Source organism: Crassostrea angulata, chromosome 6, assembly GCF_025612915.1.
Source record: "Crassostrea angulata isolate pt1a10 chromosome 6, ASM2561291v2, whole genome shotgun sequence".
In the NCBI taxonomy this organism is placed as follows: Eukaryota; Metazoa; Mollusca; class Bivalvia; order Ostreida; family Ostreidae; genus Magallana; species Magallana angulata.
Window position 1 is genome coordinate 60,945,516 of NC_069116.1, and position 21,904 is coordinate 60,967,419.

Below are 21,904 nucleotides of genomic sequence, written 5' to 3' on the forward strand. Positions count from 1 at the left end.
AAATGTTATAGCTCATTACGACCACTGATAATATCTATATCAATTAAGTCAAAACATTTACATTGGTGAACATAAAAATATTGATTTTGTGTGAATATTTGGTAAATACACTGTATTCAAATGCTGAATTGAAATAATAAACAATGGAACTTCTGAATGTACGTAAACAATACTTAAGACATACTCAAGTCACCTCTACCGGCCGCCTAAGTTTAAGGTAAATTGTCCTAGCCAAGCACTCTTCTAGTTACGGACTTAAGTCTAAGAATGTACATAAGTCCTTCTTAAGCACTGTCTTACACTTAAGTACCTTTTATGTTACGAGCCCCTGGTGATCAATGTTCTAAAGTGCAGTAAAGACTGGTCTATGTATCTATGATAACATATTGTCTTCAAAATAAAACCTCCTATTCATGAAATAATTATTTATTAATTATATAAATAGTTCTATAGAAAAAAGAAAAATGACATTTTAGAAATAAACAACGTTATTTAGTGAACATAACGTTATGAATAGCAATTGCTCTGTTGGCATTTTCCATGATGCGCGCTGTTAACAGAATAGATGATATGTTATAACAGTAACTCCTTTTCAGTGTTAATATAAGACATGCTTTAAATACACCAATTTTAGGGAATTGGAGAAATACACATGTATCGTTTAGTGGTTTTAACTCTGACCTATGATCTGAATAAGTCTTGGAAAAATATATGACGTCACACCTTTATGACGTCATAGTACGCAAACGGTAAGGTACATAAATCATGATTCATGGTATAGTGAGGAAGAGTTATCTTTCCTTGTACATTGAATTCTAAACAGGTAAATAGAAAGATCACTTGTAATTGATTATAATTAGATATGTATAAAACTAAAATACCTTACATTGTATTTTAAATTTAATATACTTTTTATTAAACACCACATACTTTTGGTATTAGAAATATTCACCACATATACGAGTACAAATCTTTAAATAATTGTTGAGAATTGGCTATCTTAGAGTCTGTGAGGCAATTGCGCATACAGACAGAGCAATAGAAAAATAAATGCAGCTCCTCCGTGTGGGCTTATAGTGGGAAAGAACAATATATATATATATATATATATATATATATATATATATATATATTTATATATATATAAACACAAAAATAAGTCCAATGCTCAAACAACTTTTATCTATAGCGCTTTCGCCCTACCGGGCTCTTCAGACAGGCGAAGACGTACAGTCGTACTATGACGTCGGGCGAAAGCGCTATAGATAAAAGTTGTTTGAGCATTGGACTTATTTTTGTGTTTATTCATCCCCGGTACCAAGAAAAAGGATTTATTGAAAAAAAAAAAAATAAAAAAATAAAAAAAAAATATATATATATATATATATATATATATATATATATATATATATATATATATATATATATATATATATATATATATATATATATATAAAGAAGAAGGTAAAAGAGATATTAATTAAGTATAAACTTTTTATCAATACTTTGTGTTATATTTACATCCTTATGTTCGCATTAGAAATCTGCGGCGTACAAATTATTATACCGCGCTAACCGTATCAAATTTATCTGCACCGCATTGGTATTGGTGTGTCATAGGACCGACGACATCCCAAAATAAGCATTCAATGCTTAAGTTATTTTTATTTTTTCAACTGCAAATATAAGTCACCTGTCTCTTGTAATGTATGTAGAAATATTGAAGATGTAAACATTTACCTTTTGTTTGTGAATGTTCAAACAATATGGAGGCATTTGAGTTCAGTGTTACATTTTGTTAAACAATGGAAACATGCAATCTAGCGGTTTTATTTTGAACAGAATGCAAAACGCCCTTTCTTGGCACAATTGTGTCTTTCTTAGCACATAAAATCTATGAGTTAAAATTTTTTTGTAGATCTCACTACAAATCAGAAACATATTATATGATGATTTTTTTTACCAAAGGAACATAATATAGATGTACTCTTAGAATTATCAATTGACAAATATATTAATTTTGAGTATATTCCCCCAAGTCGATAGCCAAACATAGAGTGAAATAGAATCGTAAATAAATGCGCTGCTTTTGAAATTTAACAATTAAAGTTTCGAACCTGGGGGGTCGGGGTTGGAGGATATAGATGAAAAGATATCAAGTTCCTATTCTCTCTTGTTTTTATCGCAAATTAAATCAAGAATGGATCAACAGATTTGTCTTTTTTTTAAATTATTAAAATTCCTACAATGTTACACTAAACGGTTGACTACTGACATTACGTGACGTCATTAGTATGACGTGCAATATGAAGAGCATTAGATGCATTTGTTGAAAAACCTCAAAACTCTTCTTCTTCTATCATTGATTCATTCAATAGACATGTTTTCTTCAAAATTTTACCAGCCCAACAAAGGGCCTACACTTTGCGTTTGTTCGCTACGTTCTCCTCATTCTTGCTTACCCCTATAGTCACACGAAGACAAACTCCAGCCCTTTTGACACTCTTTCTCTGGACAATATCCGTATCTACGATCACATGGTTTCCTATCTTTACAGAAGCACCATTTGTCACAGTCGTCTCCATACAACCCTGGTTCACACTCTGTATTTAACAGTAAGTAAAAAGATGCATGTTTAATGTAGGCAATTCAATGTATAGGCTATCAATGAAAATCTCATTCCAGCGTGGTCCCAGTTAGTAGTCATCCGAAGGCAATGCTCGTCAATTTACAATCATACTCACATTAAAACCAATTGAAATATCGTTCGATATTCGTTGCAATAAGGAATATCCTGTTGTTTACAAACGTTTAATATATACATGTAATTATTACTTTTCTGATCAATGACTTAACGTTACATTAGACGTAAAGACAGTGGGCAACTTTTTCCGAGTATGCATTAGCTGCTTTTAATAGAAGATCAACTCCAGTATTAATCTATTTGTACTATTAATGTTTATCATCGTATTTCAATTACATAAGTTTGCAATCATGCCTTTAATAGTGCTCAATGGTCATGATCATTTTTATACTGTATTGATCTCCTTTAAAAGAGAGGTTCTGTATAAAAATATAGAAAAACACCAAAATTTCAAAGGTAAATTATATAATTTTTTTCTTTACTAAACCATAGTTTATAGCGAAACAAATCATATCTTAACATTTTAAGCATATCTGTTGGTTATTTTGTTTACCATTAAGCCTCCTTAATATACCTTATCGTTTGCATTACTCGTATCGAACACCATAATTATTGTCCTTATTGTAGCCCTTACTTTTCATACTGCAGGTTTCCCCTTCGTACCCTTCTTCACATTCCCCGGGGCACCGGCCGCTCACCGGATCACAGGGAGAGCCACCGTCGCAACGACACCGACCGTTACAATTCTCGCCAAAAGTCCCTGGGCTACATTCTGGAAACAACATATCATTTGTTTTGGTCAGCACTTATTTGGAGATGTCATATTTACTGCATCACATTCTTTTCTGATTTTAATTTAAAGTGAAACATTTTCAAAATTACCTGTTGTACAATTGAAGCCCTTTAACCCAGCAGGACAGTTACGACACCTTCCGTCAGTATTTCTACAGGAATTTCTTAAACAGGTAGGGCTGCATGTCTTCTCACAGTTTATTCCGTATTCATCATGATAACATGGACTTTTATAGCTATCGTATTCTGTAACAAGAGAACTAAAGGCCTTGATGGTCACCTGAGTACCATAGCCCGTTGATGGACCTGTCAGGTAGTCTTGAATTTGGATTTTAAGCTTCATTTTGAAGTCTAAAACCTAAGCCAAACTACTGTGACTGTTCCTACAGCTTTATTATTTCAAATTTGGAAAATTTAAGAAGAGGACATAATGGACATAATATCAAAACATTTTTTTTACCTCCCACAACTTTGAAGGTACATGTACAGAAAAAATATTATAAAATTTCATACATTTGTCCTTAGTGGCAAGATTAATTCTACCTAAAGGCCCGGACCACCGATCCAGGGGTCATGAATTTAACAATTTTGGTAGAGAATATTTTGAAAATTATAATCCTGCATTTAGTTTATTTTCCACTTCCATGGAAGAATAGGCAAACATTTTATAAGTCAAATTCATTTTCACTATATGACCAAATTGTACCCGCTTACGGCGTGAACCTCAGACCCAGAGACAGTGAATTTTATCACATATTTAGCTCAATGTACGGTGGATATCATTCATGTAATAAATTTTTGATTTACACTGTGAGTTCTTACCCGATGTGACGTCATAATTAAACATAAGATAGGTTTAGGCTTTTGATTGACGTAGAATGAAAATGTTTTTTAAAAAATCAGTTGAAGTGATGAGTTTCATGAGTTGATAAAAATGTGTTCGAAAATGAAATGTTCCTTTGTTAATCTTCAACTTTACTTTTTCCACGCTTAAAGTTGATTATGTCTTGCGATTGATGTGTAATGTGGCTCATAATTGCGTGGACCCTGAGGTCCACGCAGAAAATATATAAGCGAGGTTAAACCGGATGCTATGGGGAAAATTCAGCCTGCGCATGAGCTAGCCTGGTTCCTGTGCGTAATGGGTAGCTCAGGGAACCAGGCTAGCACGCGTTTATCTGAATCGGGATCGGGATTTCGTGCCGTATGCACACATAAGTTAAAAGGCGCTGTAATTGTAAAGTTGTCGGTAAACAGTACAGAAACAAAGTATTCCTTTTAAAAAATGATTGGCATGTGATATGAACTATCAGTATTATGAAATAAGTTAATGTTATGCCGAAACTACAGCATGCATCAAATAGCATAATTTGCAATGTTTTGTTGTTTTCCGAATACACAAGTAATTTAACTTTACTTTTATAGTAGGCGAGGCTAGAGAAATTCCCGATTAAATTTTTTAAGCATTTAAGTATGATTGAATAATTATGTCACTGTATAAAAGTTTAAGTCTCAAGAAAATTGCATCATATGAATATGAAATTGCCTGATACTGTACATGCAAACTTCATTCATAGATAGATCATAATTATTTTAGAAGTATGAATCCTTTAAATTTTGAGATAAAAAGTCAGGGCTATACATACATATATACGTAATACAACGTACAAATTTAGTGGTTATAAGCAGAGGGCTAGAGTCGGTGGAATCTCTGATAATCTTAAGGCTTTCACTTTTTCGTTGGAAACACATACAAATGGTCCACGTATTGTAGTCCTTTTTTAAAGGACAGCAACTTGTTTTAATTTTTACAGGGAGGATTTAGGTTTAACAAAAGTCTTGGTAAAACATGTGATAAAAAGAATCTCATTTTTTGCGATGGTATATGATTTTTCCATCACCAAGGCACGGGAATAGAAAACACACAACTCGTTGGATAAAAATCATATTCCAACGCAAATCGTGAGAGAATTTTGGCATATTTTGGCCCATGAGGCTACAGGTGCTGTTATGTCACAAATTTCACAATTTTCACTCCTCTATCCAAAAGCTGTTTCAAATTAAAAATGATAACATTTGGCCTCATATTTTTTAATAAGTTACACTGGCAAAATAGTTAACGGAAGACGCTCAACGTAGGACGGACGACAGACGGTGTCAGAGAAAGACCAATGGCAATAGGTCACCTGAGTGAATCAGATTAGATTAAATTACAATGCTTGTTCGCCATGTTTCAAAGAATCAGAGGAAGGAAATTAAGTAGGCATCAATGACACGCCCAGTTTTTCATTAAACCTGATATTAATGCAGGATGTCAGTTCAATCAGATAGGTTCCAATAGTTGCAATAGAGGAAAACTTCATTACCCCAAAAAATACACTCACGATTATAATTGCACCTGTCAGAGGAAATGCGGAAGCCAGGCTCATTACAACCTTTTGGACAGGTACCGTTTCCAGGTAAACAGACTGTGCCCTCCAAGCAGTCTCCGCACTCCTCCTCGCATCGATAGCCGTAAAATCCAGGCTCACAGGCTGAAATCAAGGAAAGGGAATTATTTAAACGATTATTCCTATACTTTAATATACGATTTTTAACACTATTTTGAAATGGTGAAAATGCTATCAACATTGAAATGTGTTTCGATATTGTGTTTTAAAACGATATATCAGCGATATGTAGCTGTAGTAATTTAACACTCTCTTTTTTGTTTAGTGTTGTTGTTTGTTGTTTTTTGGTTGTTTTTTTTTTTTTATTGGGGGTGGTTGGGGAGGCTGTTACTCGATATTATTTTCCGTATTGATGCAAGTGCTGGAGTGATTCAAAATCATTATTAAATAACAATAACATTTGCATTTCTTAACTGACCTCAAATAGTGTAGTTGTGTAGGACATACATTAATTCAAGGATATCAAGTATAGTCCAACTATTGTAGTTATTGTTCGTGTACGTCAGCAGCACAAGTTGATTTTGTCCGCCATGTTCACTGGCTTTGGTTGATTTCATTTTATTTTGGGACAGCCGGGAGAAATCGAGAGGGGGTTTTGAACTCAAGATAGGAATTCTCGTCTTTTCGACGAAAAAAATGTGATGTTCTGTGATGGAAAGAGGTAAGACCGCTTATTTTTACTAATATTAACTTAGTCAAGCTCAGCTAAAATTTAAGCGTAAATCCCATAAATTTATGCGAGAACTGTCACGATTGCTGATAAGTATAACTGGCAAACATGCTGGTGGTTTATCTGGTGTTGATTTATATACAGTTTGGTTGTACATCATGATTTAAAACGTTAATTTCTCTAAAGGAAGTCTAAAATTTAAAACAATCTTTTCAAACCGAAGTCAACCGCATTAAAAATTATGTTGCACCATTACGGAGATCCTATGGAATTGTAGCCTTCTCAAGAAAATGTCAAAGAATATGATAAAAAAAAATCGGAGATAGCTACATTATTACAGCTAGCTGGTCTGTAATTCCCGGTATGAAAAAAATCGGACGGACTACCGGAGATAAAGCTGCGCACAAAAGCTTGCGCGAGTTTTGGACTGATTAACATTATTTTTTATCATACTAAAGTATTTTAAACGTATCAAAATCTAGCACATCATTGAAAGCATCGCAATGTTTGCAACTAGACTCCCTAAAGTCCCCGTAAAGTAAAGCAAAGTTTTTTTTTACTTTTAAATCTGCACGTACATTTAACACACTTCCCTTTACGAAGACTGTGAGGGTGTGTAAAAAAGGTTCATAGGGAACCCGGTAAGTGAATAAATCAAGAGAAAGATGTTCATGTTCGAAGAACATTATATACTATATGCTTACGAGCGAAGTAAGTTAACTATTTCCAAACTAAGAGCATTTTTATGCACCATAAAAAATTCAAGTATTTCGAATGGAAGGAACTGATCATGAAGCTCTACGGCCTGTCAACCCGAATTTTCTCCGTACAGCTACATATACATATCTGCAGCAAACCCAATGATTATTCCAATTCTAAAAACGTTATTACTTTTAAACTTCAGAGTTATCAGTCGTATGGAATAGCTCACGTTTGTTACAGAGGACATCATTGGACGCTGAATCCTTTCTTTGCCACCCAAGTCCACAGACACACGTGCCGTCCTCACTGTCGCATTTGTCGCTCCAACAATTAGGGCTACAGGTCAGACTGCAGTTCACGCCGTACTTGTCAGGTGGACAGTCTGTCAAACCGTATATCATACGACTTAATGTACAAACTATGTCATGATTATGAAACAAAGAAGCCCGCGGTCTGCAACACTTATTATTCAAGAATCAATTCTTCTTGTTTAAAATTCATAACAAGCTAATAAGATCCCTTAAACATAAAAATGCTCCTTCTTGTTTCATATAGTTTTATTAATATATTTCTTTGCAAGTCTCTGAGTTATTGTACATGCATGAACATACATTTTGTTTTTATTGAACGTTTGAATATTGTGGCATTACTATGTAGTATTATATCGTGTTAAAGATTTTACTTGGATTCATATCTTGTTTCTTATGTTCAAGTTTAACCAAAGGAATATAACATTTTGATAATGTTCTTGGGCTACAAAGAATCAAAATCTTAGTAAAGATCAAGATTTAGTGTAGTTGTTTTTTTTTTACCTGATTTTTTTTTTCAACAGTAAAATTCATTCTTTTTCCTTATTGTAATTGCAAACAAACTTTAATACAAAAAATTCAAGATTTTATGACATCTGTTGAGAAACAAACCAGTTACTAACTCTAACACTTGCATTATACATGAATACAAATGTTCATATTGACTACGACAGGCAATGGTATATAAACATATCACCAAGATTTTTCAGAATTCTACTAGACTTTGACCCATGCATGCATGATATGATCAGACATAAATAACAATAAATGTCATTTATGTCTCTGATATGTTCGAACATTTACGAAATAGATACTTCGACATACCGTATTGTTGACAATTACTTAACCAAACTTTAAGCCTACAATAATGCTATTAATTTCACTACACTCTGCTTAGATAGAATAATCAAACTGTGTCTCGGGACAGGCCTTCACCACAGTTAGCATGCCTCCCATACATCCGTAATGTAGAAACAAATTGCAGAATCGCTCCGAAACGATTTTGGAGAAAATTAATGAAGCCGCATTTAAAATAATAGTCAAATCATTCATAATAAACCATTTTGAGTCTGTGAATAACTTTCATCTAAAAATTTAATTCATATTGATGAAGAATTCAACATTTTTACCAAGGTTTTTTACTCGCTTCGAATTTACACACCATGTTGACGCTCTGAACTCTCGGGATTTTTCATTAAATGCACTGAGTTAGAGTTATCTCCCGTATTTTCTTGATGAACAGAATATACAACAAATTTCCAATGAAAATTTACACGTATTTCTATTATTGTTTCTGAGTTTATCCATGGAAATGTGATACTGTGGAAACATAAACTAAAGAGCCTCCTTTGATTTAGCGAGAATTTAATGCGCATGCGCAAGATTGTAAAATCATAAAAATCCAGATCATTTCCGGATTTTTCAAAGGAATTTTCGTTGATTATTAATTAGCGAAGCTTGATTGAGAAAAAATAAAAACAATGTGATAATCTTCAAGTACCAAATGATGTTTTGAATATATAAAACAAAAGAGAGTACTCCTCCGATTTCTCGGTATTAAAGCCGAAAAATTCGAGTCTATTATTTTAATATAGTAGTATAGATTCAACATTTTCTAATCTGTAGTTAAAATGTATATCTTTAACTGTACCTGGTTCGGTGCACTTGTCTCCCTTCCAACCGGAAGTACATCCTTGTAGACAAGTGCCATTTCTGTGATGACATTCTCCATCCACACAATGGCGACTACATCTAGAGCTGCATAGAAGGCCATAGGTTCGAGGATCACAAACTGAAAATATCGAAATGACAATGACACAAGTACGATCAAACTTGACTTCCAACCTAAAGACCTTAATGCAAAAAAAAATTAAATGGGAATAAATAAATTGCTCTGAGTTCAGGGATAAAAGAATAAACTCTCAAGCTCGGATGACACGACACTTGAACTGTAAGCAATTTTACAGTAGTATGTTCGATACTTGAACTATGGGTTATCTTACTGTTGCTGTACACAATACATGAACTGTGGGTTTTCTTACTGTTGGTGTACACAATACATGAACTGTGGGTTTTCTTACTATTGCTGTACACAATACATGAACTGTGGGTTTTCTTACTGTTGGTGTACACAATACATGAACTGTGGGTGTTCTTACTATTGCTGTACACAATACATGAACTGTGGGTTTTCTTACTGTTGGTGTACACAAAACATGAACTGTGGGTTTTCTTACTATTGCTGTACACAATACATGAACTGTGGGTTATATTACTGTTGGTGTACACAATACATGAACTATGGGTTATCTTATTGTTGGTGTACACAATACTTGAACTATGAGTTATCTTACTGATGGTGTATACAATACATGAACTATGAGTTATCTTACTGTTGGTGCACACAATACATGAACTATGAGTTATCTTACTGTTGATGTACACAATACGTGAACTATGGGTTATTCTACTGTTGGTATACATGATACTTGAACTGTGGGTTACCTTACTATTGGTACAGTTTCCATCCTTTGATCCACGTTTGCAGGATTTGCCATTCTCGTCTTTGTCATCAATTAGGTTGGTGTTTAATTCCAAGCTTCCAGTGCATTCTCCGGCAAATACGTAGCAGGTGACGTTAGCAGAGCAATCTTTCGACTTGCAAGTTACACATAAATGTTTTGCAAAAGGAACCCCAGTACAGTCTGTAGAGAAATAAAAATTCATTAAAACTCGCCCGCGAGTTGATTTTTAACATTTATATATAGAATGGTCAAACCATGAATGCTGAACGCCACAATCAATCAACAGTCAATATTAAAAAAAAGCAATCACTATTTTAGTGTTTTAGAGTGTGTATTCCTGTAGTAAACCTTTTGGTTAAACTTATTCTAATAAAAGATATCACAGCAAAATGACCCTTAGTACTTTTCATACTTTGATTTATTCATGTATGTAGTAAAGGAAAAACTTACATGGAAAAAATAAATTAAATAAAAAACATAAACATGACAACTGATTAAGAGGTCTTGTTCCTAAAATCCACTTTTATGAAGTGAGACATTAATTCTATTTACATGTAGAAGAAGATATGCACTGTACTAACATTATAAATGCTTACCCATTTCATAAAATCTTAACCAAAAATATATATTAGTTGCATTCCGATCTGCCAAATCGTTCTTCGTGTCGTAAGACTTTTTTCTAATCATTCTACATTCTGTCAGCAAGGTACTCAGAACAAAGAATATTTCGGGATATTGGTAACACTGAGCTGTAGATACTCTGAAGAAATCTTTTGTTGTTTCTGTAAAAGTTAATAAACATGTTTAATACAATGTGCATGCACTACACATTTATCAGTATATAATAATTTATAGCATGAATGAGTTTTATAAGGCTTATAGTCAAGTATTTTACAAGAAAAATCTTACTGTCAAAATTCTGTTGTGTATAGAAGAAATCTTGTCCAGGTAAAAAAGTGTTTATTGTTTCAGAGTATTTCACAAAGCCACCAGAAACACTGCATGCCGTCGACTGAAGAGAAGTCATGTTTTGTGGTGTTGGCATTGCAACAAAATTTGTCGATAACAATATGTATGTCTGAGTTCCACCAATGCCTGATATATGAACAAAAATAACACTCACAATTAAAAGATAAGATATACATTACTACATCATGCATGAATATTCACATCATGTTGTTGCACATCAGTGAAACCTTATTGGACAATGGAATGTGTGTTTTTGCCAGGCTGTGCATGTGTAATAAGATGTCTATTATTATGCCTTCTGTCAATACTCATCTATATTTGAATAGTATACAAAGGGTTTATTACGCGTGAGCATACTATGCCGAAAGGGAACCCGGTTAATTTTTTTAATCTTATGAGCGCCGACAGCGGGTTCTAAACTCTCGACCCAATTTTTTTTCCCTCTCTATAGCCCGATGCACGATCGCTACCCCACGTCATTACATATGCTATCGAGGAAGATAGGTAAAGTTAGCTACTAGTAACTGGCTACTAGTAACTGGCTACGAGAAGTAAGAAAAGCTAGCTACTAGTAACTGGCTACGAGATAAAATAAAAGTTAGCTACTAGTAACTGGCTACTAGTAACTGGCTACGAGAAGTAAGAAAAGCTAGCTACTAGTAACTGGCTACGAGATTAAAGAAACTTGGCTTCTAGATACTTCTTACCGTCCATGGGAGAACACATACCAAGGATTTCTATTTTTGTTCTTAAGATGTATATTGCACTATATCAGTGTCAATTGTCAATATATCTCAAGTAGCTGTATATATAGACTGAAGATATATGCCTGACTTGCTAATATCAACATTCTGCCGAGTCATCCACATAATATTACCACACAATTACTCAGATATCTCTCTTTATGTAGTCAGCAACTTGTGCGTTTCGTTACAAATATCTTTATTTTTTGGCTGTTTTGTTAATATACCTCAAGTAGCTGAATATATAGATTGAAGATATATGTCAGACATGCTAATATCAACATTCTGTTAAGTCATCCACATAATATTACGACACAATTACTCAGATATCTCTCTTTATGTAGTCAGCTACTTGTGCATTTCGTTATAAATATCTTTATTTTTGGCAGTTTTGTCAATATATCTCAAGTAGCTGAATATATAGATGTAAGATATATGCCTGTCTTGCTAAAATCAACATTCTGTCAAGTCATCCACATAATATTACGACACAATTACTCAGATATCTCTCTTGATGTAGTCAGCTACTTGTGCATTTTGTTACAAATATCTTTATTTTTTGCTGTTTTGTCTATATCTCTGAAGTAGCTGTATATATAGATTGTAGATATATGCCAGACATGCTAATATAAACATTCTGTCAAGTCATCCACATAATATAATCACACAATTACTCAGATATCTCTCTTTATGTAGTCAGCTACTTGTGCATTTTGTTTCAAATATCATTCTTTTTTGGCGGTTTTGTCGATATATTTCAAGTAGCTGAATATATAGGTTGCATATATATCCCAGTCTTGCTAATATCAACATTCTGTCAAGTCATCCACATAATATTACGACACAATTACTCAGATATCTCTCTTTATGTAGTCAGCTACTTGTGCATTTCGTTACAAATATCTTTATTTTTTGGCGGTTTTGTCAATAATTCTCAAGTAGCTGAATATATAGATTGAAGATATATGCCAGACATGCTAATATAAACATTCTGTCAAGTCTTCCACATAATATAATCACACAATTACTCAGATATCTCTCTTTATGTAGTCAGCTACTTGTGCATTTTGTTTCAAATATCATTCTTTTTTGGCGGTTTTGTCGATATATTTCAAGTAGCTGAATATATAGGTTGCATATATATCCCAGTCTTGCTAATATCAACATTCTGTCAAGTCTTCCACATAATATTACAACACAATTACTCAGATATCTTTCTTTATGAAGTCAGCTACTTGTGCGTTTCGTTTCAAATATCTTTATCTTTTTGCTGTTTTCTCTATATATCTCAAGTAGCTGTATATATAGATTGAAGATATATGCCAGTCTTGCTAATATCAACATTCTTTCAAGTCATCCACATAATATGATCACACAATTACTCAGATATCTCTCTTTATGTAGTCAGCTACTTGTGCATTTCGTTACAAATATCTTTAGTTTTTGGCGGTTTTGTCAGTATATCTCAAGTAGCTGAATATATAGATTGGAGATATATGCCAGTCTTGCTAAAATCAACATTTTGTCAAGTCATCCACATAATATTACGACACGATTACTCAGATATCTCTCTTTATGTAGTCAGCTACTTGTGCATGTTGTTACAAATATCTTTATTTTTTGGCGGTTTTGTCAATATACCTCAAGTAGCTGAATATATAGATTCAAGATATTTGTCAGACATGCTAATATCAACATTCAGCTAAGTCATCCACATAATATTACGACACAATTACTCAGATATCTCTCTTGATGTAGTCAGCTACTTGTGCATTTTGTTACAAATATCTTTATTTTTTGCTGTTTTGTCTATATATCTCAAGTAGCTGTATATATAGATTGTAGATATATGCCAGACATGCTAATATAAACATTCTGTTAAGTCATCCACGTAATATAATCACACAATTACTCAGATATCTCTCTTTATGTAGTCAGCTACTTGTGCATTTTGTTTCAAATATCATTCTTTTTTTGGCGGTTTTGTCGATATATTTCAAGTAGCTGAATATATAGGTTGCAGATATATGCCAGTCTTGCTAATATCAACATTTATTCAAGTCATCCACACAATATTACAACACAATTACTCAGATATCTCTCTTGATGTAGTCAGCTACTTGTGCATTTCGTTACAAATATCTTTATTTTTTGGCGGTTTTGTCAATAATTCTCAAGTAGCTGAATATATAGATTGAAGATATATGCCAGACATGCTAATATCAACATTCTATCAAGTCATCCACATAATATTACGACACAATTACTCAGATATCTCTCTTTATGTAGTCAGCTACTTGTGCATGTTGTTACAAATATCTTTATTTTTTGGCGGTTTTGTCAATATACCTCACGTAGCTGAATATATAGATTGAAGGTATGTGTCAGACATGTTAATATTAACATTTTGTCAAGTCATCCACATAATATTACGACACAATTACTCAGATATCTCTCATTATGTAGTCAGCTACTTGTGCATTTTGTTACAAATATCTTTATTTTTTGCTGTTTTGTCTATATCTCTCAAGTAGCTGAATATATAGATTGAAGATGTATGCCAGACATGCTAATATAAACATTCTGTTAAGTCATCCACATAATATAATCACACAACTACTCAGATATCTCTCTTGATGTAGTCAGCTACTTGTGCATTTCGTTACAAATATCTTCATTTTTTGGCGGTTTTGTCAATAATTCTCAAGTAGCTGAATATATAGATTGAAGATATATGCCAGACATGCTAATATCAACATTCTATCAAGTCATCCACATAATATTACGACACAATTACTCAGATATCTCAATTTATGTAGTCAGCTACTTGTGCATTTTGTTTCAAATATCTTTTTTTCTTGGCGGTTTTGTGAATATATCTTAAATAACTGAATATATAGATTGAAGGTATGTGTCAGACATGTTAATATCAACATTTTGTCAAGTCATCCACATAATATTACGACACAATTACTCAGATATCTCTCATTATGTAGTCAGCTACTTGTGCATTTTGTTACAAATATCTTTATTTTTTGCTGTTTTGTCTATATCTCTCAAGTAGCTGAATATATAGATTGAAGATATATGCCAGACATGCTAATATAAACATTCTGTTAAGTCATCCACATAATATAATCACACAACTACTCAGATATCTCTCTTGATGTAGTCAGCTACTTGTGCATTTCGTTACAAATATCTTCATTTTTTGGCGGTTTTGTCAATAATTCTCAAGTAGCTGAATATATAGATTGAAGATATATGCCAGACATGCTAATATCAACATTCTATCAAGTCATCCACATAATATTACGACACAATTACTCAGATATCTCAATTTATGTAGTCAGCTACTTGTGCATTTTGTTTCAAATATCTTTTTTTCTTGGCGGTTTTGTGAATATATCTTAAATAACTGAATATATAGATTGAAGGTATGTGTCAGACATGTTAATATCAACATTTTGTCAAGTCATCCACATAATATTACGACACAATTACTCAGATATCTCTCATTATGTAGTCAGCTACTTGTGCATTTTGTTACAAATATCTTTTTTTTTTGCTGTTTTGTCAATATCTCTCAAGTAGCTGTATATATAGATTGTAGATATATGCCAGACATGCTAATATAAACATTCTGTCAAGTCATCCACATAATATAATTACTCAATTACTCAGATATCTCTCTTTATGTAGTCAGCTACTTGTGCATTTTGTTTCAAATATCATTCTTTTTTGGCGGTTTTGTCGATATATTTCAAGTAGCTGAATATATAGAGTGAAGATATATGCCAGTTTTGCTAATATGAACTTTCTGTCAAGTCATCCACATAATATTATCACACAATTACTCAGATATCTCTCTTTATGTAGTCAGCTACTTGTGCATTTCGTTACAAATATCTTTATTTTTTGGCGGTTTTGTCAATAATTCTCAAGTAGCTGAATATATAGATTGAAGATATATGCCAGACATGCTAATATCAACATTCTATCAAGTCATCCACATAATATTACGACACAATTACTCAGATATCTCTCTTTATGTAGTCAGCTACTTGTGCATGTTGTTACAAATATCTTTATTTTTTGGCGGTTTTGTCAATATACCTCACGTAGCTGAATATATAGATTGAAGGTATGTGTCAGACATGTTAATATTAACATTTTGTCAAGTCATCCACATAATATTACGACACAATTACTCAGATATCTCTCATTATGTAGTCAGCTACTTGTGCATTTTGTTACAAATATCTTTATTTTTTGCTGTTTTGTCTATATCTCTCAAGTAGCTGAATATATAGATTGAAGATATATGCCAGACATGCTAATATAAACATTCTGTTAAGTCATCCACATAATATAATCACACAACTACTCAGATATCTCTCTTGATGTAGTCAGCTACTTGTGCATTTCGTTACAAATATCTTCATTTTTTGGCGGTTTTGTCAATATACCTCACGTAGCTGAATATATAGATTGAAGATATATGCCAGACATGCTAATATCAACATTCTATCAAGTCATCCACATAATATTACGACACAATTACTCAGATATCTCAATTTATGTAGTCAGCTACTTGTGCATTTTGTTTCAAATATCTTTTTTTCTTGGCGGTTTTGTGAATATATCTTAAATAACTGAATATATAGATTGAAGGTATGTGTCAGACATGTTAATATCAACATTTTGTCAAGTCATCCACATAATATTACGACACAATTACTCAGATATCTCTCATTATGTAGTCAGCTACTTGTGCATTTTGTTACAAATATCTTTTTTTTTTGCTGTTTTGTCAATATCTCTCAAGTAGCTGTATATATAGATTGTAGATATATGCCAGACATGCTAATATAAACATTCTGTCAAGTCATCCACATAATATAATTACTCAATTACTCAGATATCTCTCTTTATGTAGTCAGCTACTTGTGCATTTTGTTTCAAATATCATTCTTTTTTGGCGGTTTTGTCGATATATTTCAAGTAGCTGAATATATAGAGTGAAGATATATGCCAGTTTTGCTAATATGAACTTTCTGTCAAGTCATCCACATAATATTATCACACAATTACTCAGATATCTCTCTTTATGTAGTCAGCTACTTGTGCATTTCGTTACAAATATCTTTATTTTTTGGCGGTTTTGTCAATATATCTCAAGTAGCTGAATATATAGATGTAAGATATATGCAAGACATGCTAATATGAACATTCTGTCAAGTCATCCACATAATATTACGACACAATTACTCAGATATCTCTCTTTATGTAGTCAGCTACTTGTGCATTTCGTTACAAATATCATTCTTTTTTGGCGGTTTTGTCAATATATCCCAAGTAGCTGAATATATAGATTAAAAATATATGCCAGACATGCTAATATCAACATTCTGTCAAGTCATCCACATAATATTACGACACAATTACTCAGATATCTCTCTTTATGTAGTCAGCTAATTGTGCATTTCGTTACAAATATCATTCTTTTTTGGCGGTTTTGTCAATATATCCCAAGTAGCTGAATATATAGATAAAAAATATATGCCAGACATGCTAATATCAACATTCTGTCAAGTCATCCACATAATATTACGACACAATTACTCAGATATCTCTCTTGATGTAGTCAGCTACTTGTGCATTTTGTTACAAATATCTTCATTTTTTGGCGGTTTTGTCAATATATCCCAAGTAGCTGAATATATAGATTAAAAATATATGCCAGACATGCTACTAGAGCATTTTGCTAAATATATCTTTATTTTTGGAGGTTTTGTCATTTTATCTAAAGTATACTTAGATTCAAGATATATACAAGTCTGGTTAATTAGAACATTCTACAAGGTCGCCTATATGATATTGTTACACAATTACTCAGATATCCCTTTAAATATCATCAGCTTCTAAAACTTTTTGTTACAAATATCTCTAAGTTCCCTTGTTTTTAAGAGGCAAGACGACTGCACTAGGTTTTTTGATGAAAAATAGAAACACATAACATATTTGAAGATGAAAATAGACCATTTATTCAAATAAATGGCAAAGATGTTTAAAAAAACCCAGTAGATATTGAGGGGTCAGATGGTACTAGAAACTGAACCCCTACATACAAAACAGAAAAAAGTATGGCCCTGAACAGATAGGTAAAGCTAGCTACTAGTAACTGGCAATGAAATGAAAGAAAGGTTAGCTGTATTGTATATATAACTTTACAACATTTTCTAAAAGAAACATGTGTAACTTCACAACATAGGGTTTTGATGTTATTTAAGTTCCTTCGTTTCAAAGGCAAAACTTTGTTTATTTCTTGAATTCCTTTTCCTACTATGAAATACATCTCTATCATATAAGGATATTATGTGGTGTTTATCATATACATAATGTACGAAGTCCAGAAAAAGAGCCAATAGACCTTAAATTTTATAATGAGAAAGCAAGTATTATGACTTAGCACTCATTATACAGTACAGCTCACGAGTATCCCGACACCCACCGTGTAAAAAACACGGTGGAAAACGGTCTGTGTCGCACCGTGCACACGGTTTGACACCGTGTATGTGTATTGGAAAATTCAAGAAAAAGCACCGTGTCGCACCGTGGCCGCCCGTGTAACTCCGTGGCCACTGTGTTACTCCGTGGATATCGTTACCTGAGACGTTGATAGATATAGCGTATGTTTAGAAATAAAGAAATTATGGCTAAACAAGGGTTGAAACATATACATCCTTTTCATATTAAAAAAAAAAGATTGTCGACTTAAGTTGCACGGACCCAGAAAGTTGTCGAGGCTTTCAACGTGAAGTTAATTTTTTATGATCTGAAAACTCGACGTAAATGGGTACCTTTTAATTCATTTGTTCTTAAATAAATTGAAATAAATTCACCTTACAGTGATTATATATTAAATGATTATTAAATAATCATTTAATATATAATCAAAATTCAAATCAATTCATCTTGTTTTTTTTCTTATCACACGTGATGTTGTAACTGACGATCCTATTAAAATGTCGGGAGCTTAAACGTCTTATTTCTGTTATCTGTAAACAATTTCTGATTTATTAATTAATTTACTGCCTTACTTTAAACCAATTAAAAATGAGAAATGAAAACATTTCAGACCATGTTTTTCTAAAAACATGTGCTGTTGATGTGCTATAGTAAATAACAACCCCATATTACCGGTGACTCGAATAATTTGGACTTCAGCTATTTATGTAGCAATAAATAAACGAAAAATCACTTTTATATTACAGATTATAGATAAATGCAAGTACAAACTCTTGTTAAATTATATTCAAGCATTGTACATGTATTAAAAATATACCTGCATTTCATAAAATAATTTTCAATTTTATTTCCGTATAGTTCGTAATGTCCTCGTGATTTCACATGAAAAAATCACTTGTGCGATGTACGGAAGCTGATCAGATACACAGCATTGTCTTTCATCTTGGGTTCTATACACAACAGGTGTTATTGTCTGTCTTGTTAGGTGTCATTGGAATTTACAACTAACTGTGTGTATATTTGGACGTCTGAACAGGTGTACTCGAGATGCCGTTATTCACACCTTTCCGCAAACACATGTTTGGTAACTCATCACAACCCGTCGTGTGTATGGTCTGAATATATCTTACTTATACTTTGTTAGTTCAATGATTTTTCCTAATCTCTAACAAACAAAAAAATTGTCTGTAGATATGTACACAAACAACTACACGTAAGACTATCGGCGCGTGGCTCCGGGGAACAATTCAGCAACTCTATAAATGCGGGAATTTCACAAAGTATTAACTTGCGATAAGAAATTATTTACCGGGTACACATACATGTATGTACAAAAAAACCCTGATTGATTAAAAAGATGAATGAGATAATACCGGTAACTTTTTGCAAGCATTTAGAATAAACACAACTTTACTGATGTGAAATAGCGTCGAAATTTTAACAAAAAATCTTATTACATCGTGAACTTTTCAAACTTTTAGTCATTGTGTTGAAATCGTTATTAAAACCATGGATCCAAAATAAATGAATTAAATTCATACAAATAGAACTCTTATAATTCTAAAATGATTGCACAAAAGTACTCATACACAGAGAGAGAGAGAGAGAGAGAGAGAGAGAGAGAGAGAGAGAGAGAGAGAGAGAGAGAGATTTTACAACTTAACACACATGTATTCCAACCCTCATGCATGCAGTATAAGAATGAAGAAACTTAACATTTCAAACACTGAATACTTCATTGTTAAACATTTTTCTATTTTGCGGACTTAATAAAACAATAGAACGACATTTTTCCATATCATGGAAGGAGCACGTGGTCTATCTCGCGGGCTGATTTGATTGACAGGGATAGCACGTGGACCCTGACTGCATATATTCTATCGCAATTTTAGGGAAAAGGGTTCAATATAATGGAAACTATAAATTTAACTTATTACACTGAATTACAAGTAAAATGTACTTATATTAAACTCATACTGGTATTCTCTCTCTCTCTCTCTCTCTCTCTCTCTCTCTCTCTCTCTCTCTCTCTCTCTTATATGACGATCATTAAACAATCAAACAGTAATTATTGCAATACTGAGTAATTTCATGGAACACAAATAATTTCTAAACTGAAGTTGCTATAATGATGAAATAAAAAATTATCAAGTACCGATCCACGGATTCTTAGCGCTATGAATATGTACCGTGCGGTACTACATGGACAAGTACATCACACATATGTATAAAAGAACGAAAATTTGAAAATATATTAGATATAAAGCTGTATAATTATATTATTTAGAGAAAGTACATTTGTTTTCAACAACCCGTTAGATTTGTTATCGTTGAATAGAGTATAAGTGAGAAAAGATCACAGTTATGGTTCTATGCACTATTGAAACTGCCAAACTACAGTAACTACGATTACTACTACGTTTAAAAACGAAAACTTATGGAACCGTTTATTTGAATTTTAAAACGGAAAAGAAAGTGTTAGTGTTTTAATTGATCAAACCTTTATGTGGGCGATATCGATTTTTAATATATCTTCAATCTATATATTCAGCTTCTTGAGATATATTGATAAAACCGCAAAAAAATGAAGATATTTGTAACGAAATGCACAAGTAGCTGATTACATCAAGAGAGATATCTGAGTAATTTTGTCGTAATATTATGTGGATGACTTGACAGAATGTTGATATTAGCATGTCTTGCATATATCTTCAATCTATATATTCAGCTACTTGAGATATATTGACAAAACCGCAAAAAAATGAAGATATTTGTAACGAAATGCACAAGTAGCTCACTACATAAAGAGAGATATCTGAGTAATTGTGTCGTAATATTATGTGGATGACTTGACAGAATGTTGATATTAGCATGTCTGGCATATATCTTCAATCTATATATTTAGCTACTTGAGATATATTGACAAAACTGCCAAAAAATGAAGATATTTATAACGAAATGCACAAGTAGCTGACTACATAAAGAGAGATATCTGAGTAATTGTGTGGTAATATTATGTGGATGACTTGACAGAATGTTGATATTAGCATGTTTGACATGTATCTTCAATCTATATATTCAGCTACTTGAGATATATTGATAAAACCGCAAAAAATTGAAGATATTTGTAACGAAATGCACAAGTAGCTGACTACATAAAGAGAGATATCTGAGTAATTGTGTCGTAATATTATGTGGATGACTTAACAGAATGTTAATATTAGCATGTTTTGCATATATCTTCAATCTATATATTTAGCTACTTGAGATATATTGACAAAACTGCCAAAAAATGAAGATATTTATAACGAAATGCACAAGTAGCTGACTACATAAAGAGAGATATCTGAGTAATTGTGTGGTAATATTATGTGGATGACTTGACAGAATGTTGATATTAGCATGTCTGACATATATCTTCAATCTATATATTCAGCTACTTGAGATATATTGATAAAATCGCAAAAAAATGAAGATATTTGTAACGAAATGCACAAGTAGCTGACTACATAAAGAGAGATATCTGAGTAATTGTGTCGTAATATTATGTGGATGACTTGACAGAATGTT

The 21,904-nt window shown here is 32.6% G+C and overlaps 1 protein-coding gene across 3 annotated transcripts in view; it reads right to left on the reverse strand.

Moving 5' to 3' along the window:
- LOC128188091 (platelet endothelial aggregation receptor 1-like) overlaps nt 1-21,904 on the reverse strand; it is a 70,805-nt gene that overhangs the window by 5,032 nt on the left and 43,869 nt on the right. For all 3 annotated transcript variants that reach the window (XM_052858905.1, XM_052858904.1, XM_052858903.1), the window contains exons 2-10: nt 11,001-11,186; nt 10,688-10,873; nt 10,077-10,271; nt 9,218-9,358; nt 7,488-7,640; nt 5,821-5,970; nt 3,527-3,682; nt 3,279-3,416; nt 2,463-2,603 (exon numbers count right to left, since the gene is read on the reverse strand). In XM_052858905.1, coding sequence (XP_052714865.1) covers nt 2,463-2,603; nt 3,279-3,416; nt 3,527-3,682; nt 5,821-5,970; nt 7,488-7,640; nt 9,218-9,358; nt 10,077-10,271; nt 10,688-10,873; nt 11,001-11,186 — 1,446 coding nt within the window. The remainder of the gene's footprint in view (nt 1-2,462; nt 2,604-3,278; nt 3,417-3,526; nt 3,683-5,820; nt 5,971-7,487; nt 7,641-9,217; nt 9,359-10,076; nt 10,272-10,687; nt 10,874-11,000; nt 11,187-21,904) is intronic.